The 21,934-nt window shown below is 39.4% G+C and overlaps 10 protein-coding genes across 10 annotated transcripts; 7 read left to right on the top strand and 3 right to left on the bottom strand. All coding sequences in view use genetic code 12, as the record gives it.

Annotated features, from left to right (window-relative positions):
- Window positions 1-219: 219 nt before the first annotated feature.
- On the top strand, window positions 220-1,758 carry EDC3 (Edc3p; the record flags this gene model as incomplete). The annotated part of the gene is made up of 1 exon (XM_051815672.1): window positions 220-1,758. The coding sequence occupies one exon, from the start codon at window positions 220-222 to the stop codon at window positions 1,756-1,758; it is 1,539 nt and encodes a 512-aa protein (XP_051670950.1).
- Window positions 1,759-1,918: 160 nt separating this feature from the next.
- On the top strand, window positions 1,919-5,407 carry CANMA_003492 (nucleocytoplasmic transporter; the record flags this gene model as incomplete). Its single annotated transcript, XM_051815673.1, has 1 exon — window positions 1,919-5,407. The coding sequence occupies one exon, from the start codon at window positions 1,919-1,921 to the stop codon at window positions 5,405-5,407; it is 3,489 nt and encodes a 1,162-aa protein (XP_051670951.1).
- Window positions 5,408-5,529: 122 nt separating this feature from the next.
- Window positions 5,530-6,534, top strand: CANMA_003493 (Mrp/NBP35 family ATP-binding protein; the record flags this gene model as incomplete). The annotated part of the gene is made up of 1 exon (XM_051815674.1): window positions 5,530-6,534. One exon carries the CDS (start codon window positions 5,530-5,532, stop codon window positions 6,532-6,534), a length of 1,005 nt encoding a protein of 334 aa, XP_051670952.1.
- Window positions 6,535-6,729: 195 nt separating this feature from the next.
- Window positions 6,730-8,070, top strand: CANMA_003494 (uncharacterized protein; the record flags this gene model as incomplete). The annotated part of the gene is made up of 1 exon (XM_051815675.1): window positions 6,730-8,070. The coding sequence occupies one exon, from the start codon at window positions 6,730-6,732 to the stop codon at window positions 8,068-8,070; it is 1,341 nt and encodes a 446-aa protein (XP_051670953.1).
- A 142-nt stretch (window positions 8,071-8,212) lies between these two features.
- On the bottom strand, window positions 8,213-9,898 carry VAC8 (protein anchor; the record flags this gene model as incomplete). The annotated part of the gene is made up of 1 exon (XM_051815678.1): window positions 8,213-9,898. The coding sequence occupies one exon, from the start codon at window positions 9,896-9,898 to the stop codon at window positions 8,213-8,215; it is 1,686 nt and encodes a 561-aa protein (XP_051670954.1).
- Window positions 9,899-10,459: 561 nt separating this feature from the next.
- Window positions 10,460-13,846, top strand: VID21 (Vid21p; the record flags this gene model as incomplete). Its single annotated transcript, XM_051815679.1, has 1 exon — window positions 10,460-13,846. One exon carries the CDS (start codon window positions 10,460-10,462, stop codon window positions 13,844-13,846), a length of 3,387 nt encoding a protein of 1,128 aa, XP_051670955.1.
- Window positions 13,847-14,097: 251 nt separating this feature from the next.
- On the top strand, window positions 14,098-14,985 carry ADE1 (phosphoribosylaminoimidazolesuccinocarboxamide synthase; the record flags this gene model as incomplete). Its single annotated transcript, XM_051815680.1, has 1 exon — window positions 14,098-14,985. The coding sequence occupies one exon, from the start codon at window positions 14,098-14,100 to the stop codon at window positions 14,983-14,985; it is 888 nt and encodes a 295-aa protein (XP_051670956.1).
- Window positions 14,986-15,007: 22 nt separating this feature from the next.
- Window positions 15,008-16,354, bottom strand: KIN3 (serine/threonine protein kinase; the record flags this gene model as incomplete). Its single annotated transcript, XM_051815681.1, has 1 exon — window positions 15,008-16,354. One exon carries the CDS (start codon window positions 16,352-16,354, stop codon window positions 15,008-15,010), a length of 1,347 nt encoding a protein of 448 aa, XP_051670957.1.
- Window positions 16,355-16,620: 266 nt separating this feature from the next.
- On the bottom strand, window positions 16,621-18,087 carry ZRT1 (Zrt1p; the record flags this gene model as incomplete). The annotated part of the gene is made up of 1 exon (XM_051815682.1): window positions 16,621-18,087. The coding sequence occupies one exon, from the start codon at window positions 18,085-18,087 to the stop codon at window positions 16,621-16,623; it is 1,467 nt and encodes a 488-aa protein (XP_051670958.1).
- Window positions 18,088-19,237: 1,150 nt separating this feature from the next.
- On the top strand, window positions 19,238-21,925 carry MSH2 (mismatch repair ATPase; the record flags this gene model as incomplete). Its single annotated transcript, XM_051815683.1, has 1 exon — window positions 19,238-21,925. The coding sequence occupies one exon, from the start codon at window positions 19,238-19,240 to the stop codon at window positions 21,923-21,925; it is 2,688 nt and encodes an 895-aa protein (XP_051670959.1).
- Window positions 21,926-21,934: the final 9 nt, after the last annotated feature.

The following is a 21,934-nucleotide window of genomic DNA, read 5'->3' on the forward strand; positions in this document are numbered from 1 at the left end:
ATTATCTAATCTTTGTCTCTGAAAATAGGCTCAAAAGACATGAAGTGGAAAATTGTCTCAATCAAAGTTTTGAACAATTTTTCTCTCTCTCTCTCTCTCTCTCTCTCTCTCTCTCTTGATTGATTCGTTTCTTTTTTTGACAGATAAAATTTTTGTTCTTCTGCCCCGACAATCGAGCAAAATTTCACTGTAAATACACCCTCTTTACCCACTGGTTACATGTCTGAATTTGTCCACTACGAGGTTGTTCTCACTTTGAAAGATAATAGTACGGCAAGAGGAACTATATCTCATGTTGACAATGAACTGATTACCTTATCCAATGCCTTGACCTCAACAGAAAGGAAGATCCAGCCAGTGATCCAGTTTTTAAACAGTCAAGTAACCGATTTGAAAGTGTCACAGCTTCCACCGTATAGGCCAAAATCGGGCGAGCAGAAAAAAAACAAGAAACTGAAAAACGAAGACATTGTGGATGATGCAATTGTTTACTCATCAAAACCATCGCGTTCTAACACACCCAAACCCGAAAAGTTAAAGTCCAAGCCAAAAGCAAGAAATGAAGGGTCTGATCTAGAACCCGAATCCATAGAAAACGTCAAGAATGCAGAGTTTGACTTTGAGGCTAACTTGGCTATGTTTGACAAGAAAGCAGTTTTCGAGGATTTCAAAAAGAATGACCACACAAACATTAGTGACAGACTAGTGGGGCAAAACAAGATTGAAAAACCGGCTAAGCAAAAGAAGCAAAAGTATGAAAATGATGAGATGGTATTGAATGATGTCGCCAAAGACAATTGGGATCAGATTGGCAAATCTCTTGAAGACTCGAGAACAAACACACCAAAATCTGATGCTGCCAAAAATCAAGGTAAACCACAACCGAATCCCACTGACGCCAGAAATAGGAGCTATAAATTGGTCAATGCTGAAAACCTATCCTCCATCCAATCAGCTTCGCCTGTTCAACTTTTGGAAATTGAGCGTTTATCATCGGACAATTTTGGTATCACCCCGGCGATGATGGCTGAGATATGTGCTACAAATTTGAGTAAGCTTATTATTGACCGTTGCCTTGGTGGGTCTGTTAGATTGAGCAATAAGAAGAACCACAATTTACCTCCCTTGGTTCTTTTGTTGATTGGTAGTGGAAGATGTGGAAGCAGAGCGTTTGCTACGGGCCGTCATTTAAGTAACCATGGAGTAAGAGTCCTAGCATTTGTAATTTCGTCAGATGAATCTGACGCCGAATTGCATCATCAGTGGAAGATATTTGAGTCCGTTGGGGGTAAAGTAGTTACATCCAGTTTCGACCTCTTGATCGACATAATACGAAACCAGTTGAACACTCCGGTTGAGCTAATAGTGGATGCCCTTCAAGGATACGATGACCACTTGGAAGATATATTTTACGAACCACACGACAAGAAAACTTTATCGGATTTGATCAGTTGGTGTAACTCATCTGAGCAGTCCAAAGTTATGTCATTGGATATTCCATCAGGAATAGATGGTGGCTCGGGTATCCCTGACGACGAGTTGAAAGTTGATTGTTCTTGGTGTATTTCCATGGGTTTACCACTCAATGGTATTCTTTTGGCTTACAAAAACAACTACTTAAACGATGATATTGTACACTATTTAATTGATGTTGGCATTCCAAATAAGGTATTCCAATCCAAACCAAATTTAAGGAAATTTGACAACTTTTGGTACACTGCTGAGTCCTCGATTAAGCTAGATGTTGAAAGTCTGTAGTCTGTAATTAGCTATTTGTATTAAGGTGTAAAAGTTAGACCGAAAAATAAAAAAAAAAAATAGGCAAAACAAAAGAAAAAAATAAAATGTAATATTGGAATTAGAAATAGTAGGATCCATCGAAACACTACCCTATACACATTGGCTGAGCGTTTCAAAAATGGCCGAGAAGGACAGTGAAAATAGATATAGCAATTGGGGTGCTTCATCGGCCTTCAGTGCCAGGAGCAATGGGATGAACAAACCCACCAATGTATCCAAACCAGGAGCAGGAAATTTCTTTTCGTTTACAGAATCACACACTGAGTTGGGCAATGGGGAGTTGCCACGAAAAAAGGCATTTTCCCTCTTTGGTAACTCATCAGACCTGAAGAAACAGAATCCTTGGAGTCAAGGTTTGGATGGATTACCGTTTGCAGATACAGAATCATCACTTAACTCCGGGGATGAAACGCAGGAAAAGTTATCTGTTGGAAACTCCAACTTGACGCTGGGGCTCTTTGGTGATCACAGAAGTGATGCAAAGCTAGACGTCCAGCGTAAGCAAAAATTGTTTGGAGACGTTCCACCGTCAATTAATCTTACAATTGACAGGAATAACACTGGGATGGAAGGTTTGTCGAATGGCGGTAGCAACATTTCATCATTAGAATCAACTGCTTTACAACCAAATAAGAATGTCCCACCGCAGCCAAAATCGAGACTTGGGAAACTATTTAGCTACTTCAAGAAGGATAACAAGATCAAGGATAGAGTCCAACAGATCTACAAGACACCTCATGTTACGCCTAAAACATTATCCAACCCTTCATACAAGGCAATAGACACTAGACGAATTGGAAGTATGAGGAGACTTGTCCTTAAAACTAAGCCAATAAAGTACCACTTGATTGATGTCAACAAGATATTAAGTTCAAAGGGAGGGATAGTTGTTGCGGCAAACTTATCAGCGTCAAAGATACTAAGCCTAGGACTGTCTAATGATGTTGAATTGGATGAAGTAGAAGAAGAGGTAGAGTACAAGCCTTTTACTTCAAATGCTTCTGCGGAAGATGCTAAAGAAGAAGGAGTGACAGTCGATGACCCGACGGATGAACAGCAGCAAGAGAGTGAAACTGTGACTCAACACAATGGGTACTGGACGTATCCCCTGATAGATGAAATCTCAAAAATGGACTTTTTTAGTCTCGAGAATGTACACAATTTTATCATTGGGAGAGTAGGATATGGCCAAATTGCATACGATTACCCTGTTGACTTGACTAATATAGTGTCGAATGCAGAAAAAAATGGGAAGCTAATAGCTGAAGAACTCTTTGATAATATAGTTACATTGAAGCAATCAGCTGTGTTGGTTTACAAGGGTGGCGATGATAAACCCCCATTGGGAACTGAGTTAAATGTACCAGCGACAATTACTCTTGAAGGAGTCAGACCAAAGCCAACTGTATCTATGGAGAATCACATAAACTTTTTGAAGCGTCAGATCGGTATGGAGTTTGTCACCTACGATCCAATAACTTATATTTGGGTATTCAAAGTCAAACATTTCAGTGTCTGGGGTTTGATTGATGAGGATGATGAGAGCCAAAAGGACTTGGCTCTGCTCAAGAGGAAACAAGACTTGAATGAAGTACAAGCTTTGGCTGAATACTCGAAGGTGTATTCAGATGACAGTTTTGATCAGGAAGTGAAGAAGCAGAAGTTGAATGAATACTCAAAGGTTGTTCCTGGCGGTTGGGGTTCAAGTGTTCCACCTAACGATAGCTTATTGAAACTTAAGCGATCAGTCGTTACCGATGAAATTGCCGAGGTTTTGAATCGTTACAGAAACTTTGAAGACGATACTATGGCAGGTAAAGTTAGCGGCATCACTATAGATTCCGATACGGATGAAGTAGACGAAATTGAAGAAGTGAAGCTCAATCCCTATGAGCCGGTGATAACTGACGTGACTGTTTTCGACAATATAAGAAATAGATCTACCTTTCCAACGACGGATAACTGGTTACTACAATTGGAATTGGCAAATCAGTATAATTCTTCAATGGCGCCCATGGCTCCCGAGGACAAGTTTTCAAAAGAAAAGTTGACTATCAGTAAAGTTGATGAGATACTTTTTGCCGATTATGAAAAGAGGAGCAAGACTAGACTGGATCATGAGGGACTGAAAAGATCAATAGTATCGATAAAAGATGTATCCACGAATGATATTAGATTCTTATTTAGCAAGCTCATCACTGATTGCCAATTCAAGGAACTGAGCAATCTGATGCCACAGCTTGAAGCAGAAGGATTAAACTTTACCAAATTTGTTAATAAAGCAGATAAATCTGTACACAATTTACAAATTGAATTGGCATCAATCTTGTTTGACCAAGACAATGACTCAGACACCGGCAGGTTAGTGCGATTTGGAGAATGGCTCCAGAAATATAATCAGACACAAATTGCGAATCTTCTTGAGGAGAATGAGGCCGATAATTTATACTGTGTTTTCCTTTACTTATGTGTGAATATGAAGATCAACGCAATTGAGAGAGCATTGAAGTCAAAGAACGAGCATCTTTCGGTGATCCTCTCACTAGCTGATTTGAAGGATGACCTTGTTACGGGGTTGGCTACAACTCAGATTGAGAGGTGGCATGATGCAGGCAGTATAGAGTATATTCCAAAGCCCCTTGTCAAAATATACCAACTTCTAGCAAAGCAGATGGATCAAGCTGCCAAAAATTTATCATGGAGCATTGTAATGGGGATGAATGTGTATTATGGGAATACTGAGAGTATTGCAGACTTGATTGCCGAATTCAAGTCCGTCCTTCCTGAAGGAGATCCAGTTGCAGACTTGTTGCAATTGTTCTCACAAGGCGTCAACTTCACTGCTGTTGTGAATTCCAACTTGAGTAAACCTTTGAAATGGCTCTTCTGCCTCGTTTCTGCTGATTTTAACTTTGATGAAATATCCACAGACCTAGGAAACTCCTTAGAGAAAGCTGACTCGTGGAAAGAAGCGTTGATAGTATTTTCCTCCATCAAGGATGGAAATTTAAAAACTGAATTGATTCGCAATTTAATAATCAAGAAAACCCAACAAGTCCATTTTGATGTACATGATGAAAAGTACTTGACCACCGTTTTGAAAGTGCCAAGATCGTTGATTTACGAGGCGAAAGCATTGGAGAGAATGAATGCAGGTGACTATTGGGGTGAAGTGAATGCACTTATCGAAGTCGATTTCTGGAGCAAAGCTCATGATACTATAGTCGCTCAATTAGGTCCTAAATCGGTAATCACAAACTCCCCCGCTGAAATTGCCAAACTAATGAGTGTCATTGAAAAATTTCCACAACACGGATCCATCATACCATCATGGAAGAAAGGAGCAGGAATCTATCAAAATTACTTCAATTTAACCAAGAGAACTGATGATACTGAAGTTGTTATATTTTTGATGGAGTTTTTGCCATTGTCCAAACCCGAAACACCCAAACAGAAATTGGCAATCAATATAGTGGCCAAATTTGTTGGAGACTTGGCGTTGGAGGATGCAAGAGTATCTGACAATGAGAGACAAAAGATCTTGAAGATGCCTTTAGACAAGGTCAATAAGGCTTATTTTGAATTGAGATTATCTAGAACAAGTTAATATTAAATGTTTAGATTATTAGAAATGGTGGCGCTACCACACATATTTTATCTGATTACAAATATTCGTAAATTTCTTTTGAGACATAACAGACAACCACTTATCAATCAACTTTATCAAACATGGTACCAAGTCAACAAGCGCAAGATTCTATTAACAGCAAGTTGAAAGAGGCAGAGCCCGAACACTGTCCGGGTCCTGAATCCGAGTCCGCAGGTAAAGATGATGCATGTAAAGGATGTGCAAATCAAGAGATTTGCTCTTCGCAAATGCCAAAGGGTCCTGATCCGGACATACCTTTAATCAACAGCAGATTAGCAAACATTCAGCACAAGATACTTGTACTTTCCGGTAAAGGTGGTGTTGGTAAATCCACTTTCACGTCCATGCTTTCATGGGCTATTGCAGCAGATGAGGATTTAGAGGTGGGTGCTATGGATTTGGATATATGTGGCCCATCACTACCGCGAATGTTGGGAGCAGGTGAAAACGAAAGTATCCACCAATCAAACAGTGGTTGGAGTCCGGTATTTGTTGCCGACAATTTAGGACTCATGAGTATTTCTTTCATGCTCCCTGATAGCGACCTGGCAATAATATGGCGAGGTGCCAAAAAGAATGGTCTAATAAAGCAGTTTTTGAAGGACGTAGATTGGGGTGAGCATTTAGATTATTTATTGGTTGACACTCCGCCGGGAACTAGTGATGAGCATTTGTCGGTTACTTCGTTAATGAAGGAGGTTGGTATTGATGGGGCATTAATAGTAACGACCCCTCAAGAAGTAGCTTTATTGGATGTACGGAAAGAGATTGATTTTTGCCGAAAGGCCAATATTAAGATTTTGGGGTTGGTTGAGAATATGTCGGGATTTGTATGTCCAAACTGTCATGGAAAGAGTCAAATATTTAAAGCTACTACTGGTGGTGGTGAAAAGTTGTGCCAAGAATTAGGTATTAACTTTTTAGGATCAGTGCCTTTGGACCCTCGCATAGGTAAGGCCTGCGATGAAGGAGTGTCATTTTTTGACTTGTATCCTGATTCGCCTGCATCTACAGCCATTTTAGATGTTGTTGATGCTCTACGAGACAAGGTTGAGTTGAACATGGATGGTTTAAAGTTGGAATAAATTAGGACAGTGAAGTTTATGTTAGATAGAAGTGAATATAGAATTGTTGACTCAGTAGCAGAGATTTGCGAAATTGTAAAATTCGAAGTTGCTAAAGAAGCAGGTAAATTTACGCACAAAGTTTCACACACAAATCGCGTATCAAAACTCCACTTAGGTAACAACACTAATCCCCAGACTGAACATGCGCACACAATGTCCACTATAGAAGATATAATCAAGGTGGTCCCAGCGTTTAAAGAGTCGCGGTTAAACTCGTTGTACTCCAACTTTCAAAAAAACAAGCAGTTGAACCCAGAAGGATATCAAGCAAACATCCAGGCATGGAAGTCCTTATTCACCAAGATAATAACTTCTGACAGATTTGAGTCGGAAAGTGTTGTATCCATTCCAACTTATAATCCCAGCTTGAAAGAGTCTCTCAGCTTGCATCCATATAACGAGCCCCAAAATTTGAACAATATCTTGCAGGAATTTGTTAGTGACAGATTCCTAATACCGCGGTCATTGTACCTCGCAGCTAAAGAGAACTACTTCGTTACAATCAGTGGACAATTCAATATATCTCAGTACTTCTCGATGAATGCATGGCAGCAGTGGCGAATTTTAAAGAATTATTCAGTGGTGAAGCAGGGAAAATTGGTGGATGATTGGTTCATCTATTGGGATGAATTAGTGAGAGAAGGACAAAAGTCTGCCAAATTAATCGAAACAAAAATACGAGGGGATACGTACTCAAGTATTTTGTTTAATCGAGATTTGTTTTACGAGGAGTTGGCAAAGCACTGCACAATCACCAAAGTGGACTTCAACTTATTGTTGAAATACTGGTCGCGTGACGTTGGCTTACTACAAACAAAAGAGGTTAGTGGAATCACGTATATAAAGATATCTCAAGATGAAATTAGCGACGAGGATGAAGCTATTGTCAAGGTAAAGCAAACAATAAAGAATCTAGAAACCAGGATCAACGAAGTGGAAACAAAGTTGAACAGCATTGATTTCAAGTCGGTGTTGAACTTGCCCAAAGATGTTCAAAAGTCGAGCTTGCGACAGAAGATGGCTTTGAAAGCAAATTTGATGAAACTTTTGGATAGAAATATGAATCTTGAGTTGGAAATGACTACTTTGTTGCAGAAAATCAATGACTCCAAATTCAATTCATCATACTTTTCTGTATTGGATAGTAGTGCAAAAGTGTTGTCTAAACTTAACAGTCAACTCAAGGTTGACGATATTGATCGGGTAAAGGCAGATATAGACGAGGAAATTTCTAAAGAACAAGATATTAGTGATGCATTGGCTGGTGAAGCAAATGATACGGATTTAGAGGAAGAGTTGAGCAAGATGATTGAGGAGGAGAATGCTCGAAAGGAAAGCAAGCCTGCTGAAAAGGAATCAGTCGACGAGCTGAATATAACAAGTGATAAAGAGCAGGCACTTCTAAACAAATTAGAAAGCTTAAACATCAAGGATGCTGAAGACAACAAACATTCACAGCAGGATCCTCCAGTAAAGCTAGCCCAAATGGAATAGAATACAATATAATTGCTGACACTAGACTACCTTGTCTAGATGCCATCATTCCCGTTAAGTAGTCAACACAGAGTAACACGATAGAAATCCAGCAGCAAAATAATCAACCATGACTATAAAGTTTATTACACAGACCTATAGCTCACCCTAAAATTTGTAGAATTTGTTGGGTTAAATTATACAATTCCACTTTGGGGTCTTCATACTGATCATCCGAGTTAACCTGCCCATTCCTCTCTCCTTGACTCAATTGTTGTTGTGAGTTGCTCATTTGCTTAATACCGGTAAGAATAGCTTCATCCTCTTTAATAAAGCTGTTGAACTCTGGGCTGTTGGATTCCAACAACTGCAATATGGTCCACAAGGCGATATGTTCAAAAGTTGCACTCCCCAGCTCTAAAAACCTAATCAAGAATCCGTGTATACCTTCATTTGGTTGTTGCCAGTTGTTCAATATATATTGCTTGTGGTCGGGTGATACTCTTGAACACAAATTGGCCAATGCAGCAGCAGAGTTTCCACAAACCTCGCCATTTTCTGAAAATGTTAGTGGGATCAACACATCAATAATGTGTGCTTCGTACAATTTGGGCTTCAAATCATCGGCCAAAGCCAAGATTGCAAAACACGCACTGATTTCCAGTTGCACTGATAATGGTACTTTCAATACCAAGTCCTTGCATTTGTCTACGGCTCCAGCTGCCAATAACGCAGTCCTATTTTTTTCACTAGATGCAGCCAAGTTTCTCAATGTAGAGACTGCGTGGCATTGAATTTCTTCTGAATCAGTATAGTCCAACAAATCGACCAATGGCTTCAAAAATCCTGCTTCAATGATCAAAGCCTCATTCAAAGGATGGATGGAGATGTTTCTGATACACGCAACAGCCGCAAGAATTAAAGGCTGGTGATTGCACGTTAACAACTGCACCAAGTGTGGCAACCCTCCTGCTCTTACAATCTCAACCTGGTAGCCACTGTCGGAAGCCAAGTTTCTCAAGGCTAATGTAGCCTGGCATTGGACTCTAGGTGACGGACTATCCATCAAATTCACCAATTGGCTAACCAACTTTGGTTCGGTATTAGCCAACTTCCTCCTATTGGATTCGTCCACAGCAATGTTGGATAACGCTGTCGTGCAATAGTACTGCACGTCTGCATCGTCATTAGATAATAATGACACCAAAACGGGCACAGCACCAGCATTTACCAATTCTTGTCTATTCTCACCCAGGTGTGTCATATTCAAAAGAGCTCCCGTGGCATTTCTTTGTACCCTGATGTCTTTCAGCTTGGCCAATTTCGTCAAAGGTATCAAAGCCCCACTTTTAGCAATTTTTGATTTGTTGTCATCTTGAGTAGCTAAATTAGTTATACACCCCACAGCATTACACTGCACTTCAATGTTGGTTGACATCATTTGTCTTATCAATGGTTCTAATCCACCCATTTCAACAATAAGAATCTTGTTTTCAGTATTTACGGCCAAATTACCCAAAGCGCCACAAGCAGCTCTTTGAACTTCTGAGTCACTTGATTGGAGTAAAATCAATATAGGTTCTAGTACGTCTCTGTTGACTTCTCTCACATCCTTTTCGGTTATTTCAGCAAACGCTAAAGCCGCGCTTCTTTGCAAATCGATATTCTCCGAATAAACCAACGTACTAAGAGCTCTCAATGGTCCGTTACTGAAAAAATCGACATCTGACCTATTCTCCAAGTATTGTAACAAAGCGGATATTGCCTCCCTTTCGTTCTCGGCCAACAAAAGCTGGTTTTGACTACCGTCTCCACTTTGGCCGCTTAAACAACTGCAGCAGGCACCCATACTTGATTAACCTGATTTAACTTGACGATAAATGCAAACTGGTGTTATAGACGAAATAAGCTTGATTGCTGGTTAGTGTTGTGAATGCAGGCGTTTCACTTGTAAACAAAGATTAATGGGGCAAATTCAGTTTGCGTAATACGTAAGTGCTTTTAGTCAATGTATTTGGATATCAACGTAGACAAAGCCAGTGTTGATTTAGATGAATTGAAAAAGGTTTAAATTGCCGCTAATCTTGGAGGGGGGAGTGAGGGGAGGTGCTGTCGTCGTTATCGTAACTTTTAAATTTATTTTTTCTTTTCTCTTTCTCTCTCTCTCTAAAATGGAATGTGGTTTAATTTTAAATTGTCCGCCCGTCAAAAGAGTTGTTGTCTGCGACACTAAATATAGTCACCTGACTTACACGCGTATATCACGTGTACGCACTTAAAAATTCTTTTTTTAAAAAAGACGATCAAAACAAAAAATTACAAAGTATAGTTGTTTTGCAATTATCACTCGTTAAAGCATTGGTACGTGGCTCTTTTTGAGTCAGATATATTTATTTAATAGAGTGTCATAATGAAAAGCAGTACTTGGAGTGACAGAACGAGGGAGCTTCTGCATGTCATTGCCGACCCTTTTTTACAAGATCATAACAAAACTTGTTTAAATGAAGATGTTAAGCCAGACTATTTTTTGAATGAACCCGAGAACAAGATCGATGCGTATCTCAAAAGCACGATAATAAAGGCAATGGATTCGTCCATTTTTCTTCCGCTTGCAATTAGAGAACGTCAAAAGCGTAAACCAGAGGAGGATCTACAAAATGACATTAAAGCAAAACTCCGCCGCAGTGTCGCATCCTTGCGTGGTACTAAAAAGGAACCACTGGTGCCTTCCTTGAAAACTCAAGGAATGATAGACGAGGATGAAATGAAGGAATTTTTATCATCAGACTTGAACCAGTTGGAGATATTATCAATGCCAGAACATTATCCCTTAAAAGCACAGTCTGTGTGTTCATTGACCGAGCTTTACTATTTGACCCAAACGCTAGCTTCAAATAAGTTGCTTCCGGGCAGCCACAAAGCCTTAATGACGGAGAACTATGAGTTGGCATTATTGGAAGGAAAAGTAGCTGTTTTATATTCTCGAATTGAGGAATTAAAAAGACAAGGTAAATGGTCCTCAAGACAACCTAAAAGATATAATGATCCATTTATTTACAAGTCCGGCAGGTCAAATAAATCCAAGCTTATGTGGGACTATGTATTAGAAGAAGCTAAATGGATGGCAGAGGATTTTCGAGAGGGAAACAAGTTTAAGAAGTATTGTTGTGTAATAATCTCCCAAGCGGTAAAAGATTACTGGACCCTTGGAAAGGAAGCAACGTGCGTCAGGAGAAAGGCCATTCCACTTTTATCTGAAACTTCTGATAATACGGCTGATGAGGCGAGTATAGCAGATGTACCTTCAACAGCCACTACAAGTACATCTGTCGATCCGAAATTGCTTATTGAAGGTAAAGCTGAAGAATCAGAGGACGTTGTGCAAAAGACAGTATCTGACGTGTTTTCTACTTTATCTGCCAAAACGAATTCCACTGCATTTATCAATCTTGAGGAGTTGAACAAACATGCCAGATCAATCATAAAAACTATACCGAATCACGTGGGACTCGATTATGGTAACAAGAGCAAATCCAAGATCATAGAGCCGCATGAACCACCTTTAACTGCTGTTTCCAAACTATTCTTGCCTTTTGAGAATGACCAAGACTGGCATAAAGTTGTTTTGAGAAAGGGCAATGTCGAAAAATTAGACACTAACAGACTACACGAGTACCAAAAAGGAGTGTTTGGCCCTCAAGCACATCGTAAATTTCATTACCTCAAGCCACCAAAACCGCCATTGTTGGCAAATATCGAGCTTAGATCTCCCACAATTTGGCTGCCGGAAGATGATAAGAAGCTCATACATTATGTTGCAGAATTTTGTTTCAACTGGGACCTCATTGCTGAACATGTGCAGGCAGGCTCATTTGCACCCAGTTTAAGGAAGTATGAGTCGAATGTAGAGAGAAGAACTCCGTGGCAATGTTTTGAAAGGTACATTCAACTTAATCAAAAGTTTCAATTCTCAGATATGAAAGGAAGTTATGCGTTCCATGCTCAGCAATGGCTTGAACAAGCTCATAAAACTCAACTGACAACAAAGAGACGTGTTTCTCCTCTTGGTGTTGGATCTGATTCTATGCAGAGAGGGCATCGGAGATTGCGGTGGGCATCTATGTTTGATGCTATGCGCAAGGCCATGAAGAAAAGAGAAATTGCCTTAGCAAAGATTAATCACCGGAGGGGCACCACCGATGCGCAGCAAAATGTTCAACAAGGTGCAGTCGTTAATGGCGACAAGCGTCCTAATACTAGTAAGACCCCGACACCAGCAGAATTGTCTAAGTTGAAGTATGAAAGAGATAAGTCGATTCAGCAAAGTTCACGTACGCGTTTAATGGCAGCTGTAGCTCAACAACAGCAGCAGCAGCAGCAACAACAACAACAACAACAACAACTACCACAACCACAACCACAGCACTCTCAAATGCCCCAGCAACAGTTGCCTCCACAACAACAAATTGCACAACAAAAAATGCCGCATCAGCAACAGGTCCAACAACAAATGCAACAGCTGCAGCTGCAGCTGCAACCTACTCCTCAGCAACATCACGCTCACGCTATCCCATTGCAACAACCTCGAATCCCACCTCAGAGTCAACAATTAGATCAACGAGGTCAACCCAGCCATCAACAACTTCAGCAATTGCAACAGCAACAACAGCAGCAACAAATCCAACAATTGCAACAGCAGCAACAACTTCAACGGTTACAACAACAGCAACAACGTCAACAACTTCTGCTGCAGCCACTTCACACCCAACAATCATACACTCCCCATCTGCAACTGCAGCTGCAGCTGCCTATCCTACTGCAGCAACAGCCGTTACAACAACGCCCACAACAACAGCATCAACAACTCCATGTACAAAATCTGCAGCAACAAGTACAGAATCGCTTTCAGAATCAGCCTCAGTTTCTACAATCCAACTCACCCGAGTTTCAATCTACGGCCCCTACACCGCGTCCAGAACAGATTCTCCAAAGGGCTCAGCGTGCTGCATTAAATGGTTTATCATCACAAACACAGGCTACAGTGAGAGATGCTCAGTTTTCTCCTAACCAAATGAAGATTCCTACAACCAAAGATGGAAAACAGTTGACCACTGAACAGTTGCATCAACTTTTGCAAATGGAGAAACAAAGAAGGCTTTTGCAGCAACAACAGCAGCAGCAACAACAACAACAACAACAACAACAACAGCAACAGCAGCAATTACAAAATGTAGACTTTCAACAATCTCCCAACATGGGAATTGCACCGCAACCGCTGGGACCAATTTCGCCTCAAATCCATCAACAACAACTTCAAGCTAATTTGAACAACACGGCGTTACCCATGGGATCGCCAAATATGCAATACCTGCCAAACAAAGCCGAAGGTCCAAAGCCTGCTATTTATTACCAGAGACAAGTACAACAACCTATGCCACAAGGACAGAATGTCCTGCCTAGTCTTCAACAAAAGCCATTGCAACAGCAAGTGCGCCAACAACGGCCTCGAATCCAATTCCCACCTGCACAGATATCAGCAATCATCAACTCAATACAGACGCAAAACCCCACATATACAAAAGAGCAAGTGACAAAGTTGGCAGCTCAATATTTGAATAGCCTCCATCAGCAAGCTCAAAACAGAGCAAACAAAAATGCTCAAGCACAAGTGCAGCAAGGTGGAGTGCCTTTGCAACAGGGTCAACAGTTTAGAGATACCAGCACTGGAGGAAATAATAGTACAAGCGCTACTGCTAGTCCACAACTGAGCCATACCCGTCCACAGAGTCAAAGTTGATCAAAGATGCTACCAAAACAAATTGATTTCTGACTCCTGTCAGCCATTAGCTTAGTTGTAAAAGAGGAGGGAGATGGCGATACATAGTCAATTTTATAGCAAATCCACATATTAGTAGATTGAAGTTGAAAACAGCGCCACTGAATGCTCTCTGGTAATCAGCCAACACTCTGCCCACGTTATTTAAAATTGCGTTCAAAAAAAAAAAAATTATTTGCATCTACTTCCTTTTTCATCCTCATCCATCAACAATGTCATTAACAGAAACAAACCTCGATAACACTTTACCTCTTTTAGGAAGGGGAAAAGTACGTGATATATACCAGATTGACCCGTCAACGTTATTATTTGTCGCCACCGATCGTATATCTGCGTATGATGTCATCATGGAAAATGGTATTACCGAAAAGGGGAAACTCTTGACCAAACTTTCCGAATTTTGGTTTGATTACTTGCCAATTGAGAACCATTTGATCAAAAAGGATATCTTTGAGCAATATCCACAGTTGGAAAAGTATAGAGATCAATTACAAGACCGGGCTTTATTAGTGCGTAAGTTGAAGCTCATTCCATTGGAAGTTATTGTTAGAGGCTACATCACTGGCTCCGCTTGGAAAGAGTACAAGCAACTGAAAACCGTCCATGGGTTGCCTATAGAGGAGGAACTAGTTGAGTCGCAAGAGTTTAAAACGCCAATTTTCACCCCTTCGACTAAAGCTGAGCAAGGTGAACATGACGAAAACATTTCGCCAGCTCAAGCCGCTGAAATTGTCGGACAAGATTTGTGTGACAGATTAGAAAAGACAGCCATTGATTTGTATGTCAAGGCTAAAGAGTACGCAAAGACTAAAGGTATAATCATTGCTGACACAAAGTTTGAATTTGGGTTAGACGAAAATGATAATATTGTCTTAGTCGATGAGGTATTAACTCCTGACTCCTCCAGATTCTGGAACGCCAGTACTTATGAAGTCGGCAAGTCACAAGATTCTTATGATAAGCAATTTTTGAGAGATTGGTTAACCAGTAATGGATTGAACGGTAAAGATGGGGTTAGAATGCCTGATGAGATTGTTGAGAAGAGTAGAGAAAAATACCTTGAAGCGTATGAGCAGCTTACCGGTGATAAATGGAAATAGATATGGCGGGTGGACTATGCTATTAATTTATGCGATATCTACGTATCTCCATATTTTTTTGTCGTTCGTATTCATCAGTAACTCGGAATTTTGGAATTTCATTAGTTGTGTTTAAATTCTTCGTTCGTAGAATATTCATCTCCTCAAAGTCTCGTGGTCCTCTTGGTCTTGATTTCAATCTATCATTAACTTCTTTCTCAACCACTGTCCAAAATTCCTTTTGATATGCTAATCGTACTTCTTTTGCTTCTAAATCTAGCGCTTGCTTTTTGAGATTGAATTCTTCAATCATGGTATCCTCAATTTTATGCAATTGGTCCTCCTTGTCATTTATTTTGCTCTCGCGTTCACTCTGCTTCATTTCTCTGTCTTTGCATCTGTTTTCTCGTATTTGTATAAACTGATCTTTCTTTTTCAATTCTTCACTCTTGTTGATTAATTCGTATTTCAAAGTATTCAAAGTCTGATTGTACTCCTTCAACTCCATTTCTTTCCGCAAAAACTTTATGCTCAACGAGTTGATTAAATCGTAGCATGTGGGGCGGAGCTCAGGATCAACCGTTATGCATTCTCTAATAATGGATCTCAATTGAACGGAGTAGAAATCCGATATTGGTGGAAAAGTGCCGCGCTTAATTTTGGCTTGAAGTTGTAAATGTGTCTTTGCTTGGAATGGTGGTTGTTGGTTACATAATTCGTACAAGACGCAGCCCAAAGACCAGACATCACATACTGGCAGGTATGGCTCATCCATCAACACCTCAGGAGACATGTAGTAGGGTGTTCCAACGTACGTCTTGGCAAAGTCGTTTGAAGTTGTCAACATCTTTGCTAGTCCAAAATCTCCCACTTTGATCACTCCATGTTCAAGAAAGATATTGTCAGGTTTGATATCACGATGAATTATTACTGAATCTGAATTGATTTGAGGCAATTCATTGTCATTGTGTATGGAATTGTTGAACAAGTCTACTTTTGGCGCATCACAGCCATAGTGACATCGGTACAATGCCGACAAAGTCTGTACCAACACCTGCCATATAAACTCCTCCGGTACGTTTTCCTTATTATTCTTGAAATCTTTAATCAATTGAGATAGATCGCCACCCGAGCAGTACTCCATGTATATGTGTATCGTTTTCGAATCTAGTAAATGATCATGCTTGTAGTATTTGACAATGTTTTTATGATTTAGTTCTTTGAGAATACGTAGTTCAGATATGATTTGGTTCCTTTCTTGAGCATTCATTGATTTATATTCAATCTCTTTACGAACAAGAATTGAGTTGTCTAGCTTGCTGCGGACCTTGCGTACTGTCCCGTACGATCCTTTGCCGATTATTTCGAGCGGTTCATAGTTGGTACTCATTGTGGGGTCACGATGCAGTGCAATGAGTCTTTAGGAAGGGGAATCTGTAAAAGAGGTCGTTTTTTTTTTGTATTCTCTGTTAAGGTTAAATTGAAATTTGTTAAAAGAATTGCAAAAAAATTTCTTAATTTGGTGAAATTAAAAACAAATACACAAAACAAAGAAACAATATAAAACGAAACGGCAGCGCAAAACATAAATGCGCTTCAAAATGAAGAAAGTAACAACTATTTCTTTAGGGCTTTCGTAGGTAATACTATACATGTTCATGCCCATTTGCCTAATAAGCTCATGAGTATCAAACCCCCCATCAAGGCACTCATGGCCAACGAAGTATGGATCACTCCAGCATGGCGCAAGTTTCCAAATAGCCAATCGTGAGCCCACATTTCAATCAAACCAGTCCACAATAATACGCCTGCCGAGAAGGAATCCAACGTTCCTAATGCAATAATGGTGGATGGATCATTACCATTAAATTTGTGTAGAGTGCCTATACCAATGGCCATTCCCAATGGGGTTATGATGGCAAAAACAGCTGCCATGAGGATTTTCGACCATACGGAATCATTCAATCCCATAATCCGTGAGCCTAATGCCAATCCTTCAAAAAATTGATGGAATACAATGACAATGAATAGAGTGATAAAGTAGGAATCGGCTGCAACTACTAGGGTGATACCAATCAAAATTGAATGGAAAACGATACCTGCTTCTAAAATGGCAACAGAAAGCTTGTCGTGCATTGCTTTGTATGATCCATGGAGCGATACAGTGTCCTCCTCATCAGATACAGTTTTAGTGGCGATATTTGTCGCTGCATCATCTTCAGATGAGTTTTCCTTTATGTTTGAAAGTTTACTCAATCTGTGTGACAAAAACCGGTAAGCAACATATTCCACAGCAAACGCAATAAAAATACCCGCCATTGTTATTGAAGCCCCGGTTCCTTCGTATGCCAAATGAATACACTCATTGGACCACATTAAAAATGCGTGAGTCATTAAATGGACCAATGCAGTGGAAATAATGACGCCGGTACCAAATTGTTTTATTATGGTAATGATCATGTTTTCTGTCGATATTTTGAAAAACGAACGCAAAACCAATGGACCAAAAGATCCAATTGAACTTGTAACTAATATAACAAACAAGAGTCCAGTCCTTAGTGGAATGTCATAATCTCTATCGACTCTTTCACAAGTATCTCCATCGGCCCCATGCACACTATTTCCATTAGCATCGACACAATGTTCAACTCCAGCATGGAAATGACACGAAATTCCTGATGTAGAACTGGACTCTGATGTGGTGGCGGTTACTTCCGACGACTCATCAAGTTTGACAAATTGTAACTCTTCCTCATCATTTTTACAGTGTACTTCAGTACCATGTAAGTGGCATCCAGTGTAGTTTGACTGAGGGTTCTTTTGGTTGGGTTTAATGTAGCCCTCATTGCCTTCCCAATCAATACAGTATTGTGTGTCATCGTGCATATGGCAGCCGGTAATCGTAGTGTTTGAAGTGCTGTGTTCATGCTCATCTTCATGCTCATCTTCATGCTCATGGTCGTGCTCTTCGTCAGCCCTTGCATATATAACTTTAAACTTTTCACTCAATGGAGCTTCTAATGTGAGACCATTTGTCTTATAGCTACCGGAAGCGGAGCCAGCCGCAACTTTTATCGCAAAAAGTGCAACAATAGAAACACTTGTCAAAATTGTAAATCTCATTTTGCAAACTACTACTTAATAATCCTTGCAATTGAGAAACCTCCAAACGACAGACCAGTCTGAAGCCACTTGTTATATAGCATCTTGATAACCACTATCATCACTGCTCATAATGCATAGTTCCCTTTGAAAGCAGTGCCAAGCAAGCATTGCCGTATTATAAATCTTCCTTCTAATTAGTCTTTACACAACTAGAAACATACTCGAACTTATTAAATGAGGTGGCGAAAGTATAACTCTTGTACGGCATTCATGCAACAAAGCTTGCACAAACGAACAAGACAAGACTTTTTTATCTTAGTTTATTTTTTCTTGGATTTCTCTGCCAAACCTATGGCAGACATAGGGGACACTTCGGGCTAGCTAGTTGGTCCTTTAATGATACCCTTTGGAAAGTAAAATGTACATTGATTAAACACCCCCTTCCATCCTCTGTTTGTGATGTTATCTGCAAATTCACACAATAGGAAACTCTTTAACTACTACAAAAAAGCGTATCTCTAAACTTTAGGAGGAGGTTTTAAGATTAAAGTTGTTGAAAAATAGACTTTTATTTATATTTTCTTGGTATTGTAACCACCAAGGTGAAAAAAATGTAAAAAAAAAAAATAACCCCTAAAATGACGCAAAAGTATATGGAAAGAGAAGCTAAATGCAGTTGCAAAAGCCTTTCGATGCTCCTGTGTCCGGCACTTTAGCTGATTTACCAAGGAGATGTAATAACAACCACTGGGACCACAATGAGAACTTGTTTATATAAAACAAAAAAGTCATGCACAAGAATAGTATTGTTTTCATCAATTTTTACTCAAAAATCATGCAAATAGACGAAACACGCACTAAAAGTTTATCGTATATATTAGAGATTCAAATGTTGAACTTTAGGCTCTTTATGCAACCCAATAGACCAAGGATTTATATCATTAAGGCAATGGATGTTTGAGTAATGATTGCGAATTGTATGCTACCAGTTGAGGTTTAAATCGACGCGAAAGATTCAAAAAACAAAAACACAAAAACACACGAATGACGCGTTGGCAAAAGAAAAACCAAAAACAACAAACCAAAATCCAATTTACTTCAACTGACCCTTTCTTCATAACACCCTTCTTTTCCAGTTAGTTTGTTAATACATTGACGCTACAGGAATATGTCATCAAATATAGATGTCAAGTTTGCTGGTACAGGCAACGAGAAGCAATTCATTAAACAACTACACGAAAAAGATGCATCCACCATTAGATTCATTGATAACAATAACAAGGACTACTTTACATGCTTAGAGACTGATGCTGAGTTAATAGCTGATGAAATATACAAGACAAGGTCGGTTATCAAAACGTCTGATAAAACCAAATATGTTACTATATCTCCTCAAGTGTTTCAAAATGTGTTAAAGTTTTGTTTATTGGAGAAGCAGTTTAGAGTCGAGATTTACCACAACAGAACTTATCAGTTGCTAGTTAGTGGCACTGCTGGTAATCTTGAAAGTATCAGCAAAGAGTATGGTATAAACTTTGAATTTCAGGACTGTTCCAACTCATCTATTGCCGCAATCAAATTACAAGGCAATACTGTTGGTGTGTGTATTATTGAGGATGGCCAGATACATCTATGCGAGTTTGAAGACAATGAATTGTATTCAAATTTAGAAGGATTATTGTTGCAATTTGGTATAAAGGAGGTTGTGTTGCCCAATTTGTCGGAGAAGAAGCTCTTGCAAGTGATCAATAAAATTGGTAACATTGTGGTTAGTACAATATCGGCTTTCAATACCAAAAATATTGAACAGGATTTGGTAAAGTTATTAGAAGAAGATAATATCCAAAAGGTGTTTTCTTCAAAAGGTATGAAATTGACTGAATATTCACTTTCTTTGTCTTGCTGTAATGCACTTGTTGCTTATTTGGAGTTGCTTGAAAATGATTCGAAAAATTTCACCATTGATAAATATGATTTATCAGAATATATGAAGTTGGACTCGTCTACAATTAAGGCATTGAATGTATTTCCTGAATTCAAGTCAACATCGATTAATTCCATATTTGAACTTCTCAACAAGTGCAAAACCTCGGGTGGTTCAAGGTTGTTGTCTCAATGGTTGAAACAACCATTAACAAATGTTGATGCAATTGAAGAACGTCAGTCTTTGGTGCAATTGTTAATGGACGATGCAAGTTTGAGAGTGGCTGTGCAAAATGTATTAACCCAAGTGCCTGATATTAAAAGATTGTTGAAGAAAATGTCAATTGCAGTAGGCAAGACTGGCAATGAGAATAAGAAGTTGGAGGATTTGGTAAGATTGTATCAGTTGGTGCTTGTGTTGCCAGATTTGATCGAAGTTTTAAAAGACCAAGGTGAATTGGCTACCAAATACTGGTTAGATCCGATCGCAAAACACTATCAAGCATTACTCAAATTTCAAGAACTTGTCGAAACAACCGTTGACCTTAAGGGTTTAAATGACCTACATACCAATTTCGATATCAGACCCGAATTTGATGCTTCGTTGGTGTCGATAAATGAAAGAAAACAGTCGGCGCTAGAGCAAATTAAGCACTTGCATTTGCAAGTGGCTGATGATTTGAATATGGATCTGGAAAAGAAATTGAAACTAGACCAACATCAACAACACGGGTATTGTTTAAGATTAACCCGGAATGATTCGGTTGTGTTGCGTAATAATAGAAACTACAATGAATTGCAAACGGTCAAAGCTGGAGTTTATTTCACTACTCCTCAGTTGAGAAAGTTGTCTCAAGTTTATGCCAATTCGTGCGACGAGTACAATGTCAAACAACGTGAATTGATTAGAGAGGTACTTTCGATTTCATTGACTTACCAGGGAGTATTTTCTGCATTGAGTTTAGATCTTGCTCATTTGGATGTGATTACAAGCTTTGCCAATGTGGCTTTACAAGCACCGACAACATTTACCAAACCGTCATTGATTCCTATGAACTCAAAAGAGAGAAAAATAAAGCTTCAAGATTCAAGGCATCCTTTGCTTGAAGTACAGGATGATGTTGACTTTATTCCGAATGATGTTCTGATGGGTAGTAAATTTTTCAATATAATAACGGGACCGAATATGGGTGGTAAGTCAACTTATTTAAAGCAGATTGCCACTACTGGGTTAATGGCACAAGTTGGATCATTTATTCCAGCAGAGTCGGGAGCTGAAGTACCAGTGTTTGATGCAATTTTATCACGGGTTGGTGCAGGAGATTCGCAATTGAAAGGGTTGTCTACATTTATGATTGAAATGTTGGAGACTTCATCGATATTGGCTACAGCTACATCAAACTCATTGCTAATAATTGATGAGTTGGGAAGAGGAACTTCAACCTACGATGGGTTTGGACTTGCATGGTCGATTCTGGAGCACCTTATACAAACCAAGAAGTGTTTTGCCTTATTTGCCACCCATTTCCACGAATTGAATAAACTTGCTGAAAAATACCCCGACTCAGTGGAAAATTTACATGTTGTTGCTTATGTTGAGAATAAAGATGATATTACTTTGATGTATAAAATAGAACCTGGTATTTCATCAAAATCATTTGGTATAAATGTGGCTGAAATGGTAAAATTCCCCAGTAAAATTATCAACATGGCCAAGAGGAAAGCTGATGAGTTACAGAATGATGATGAAAATTTGAAAAAGGGCCGTATTGATGGCAAGCAATTGAAAGTTGGAGTTGAAGAGTTGAAGTCGGTGTTGAAGAAGTGGAGGCAAGAGAATCAACACGATGTATCAAAGGCAAGTGAAAGCTTGAAGGAGTTGTTGAAAACCACATCCAATCAGTACATTACGGAATTGATACAAACTTTATAAAGCTCGTGA

Source organism: Candida margitis (genome assembly GCF_024628925.1).
Source record: "Candida margitis strain CBS 14175 chromosome Unknown scaffold32, whole genome shotgun sequence".
In the NCBI taxonomy this organism is placed as follows: domain Eukaryota; kingdom Fungi; phylum Ascomycota; class Pichiomycetes; order Serinales; family Debaryomycetaceae; genus Lodderomyces; species Lodderomyces margitis.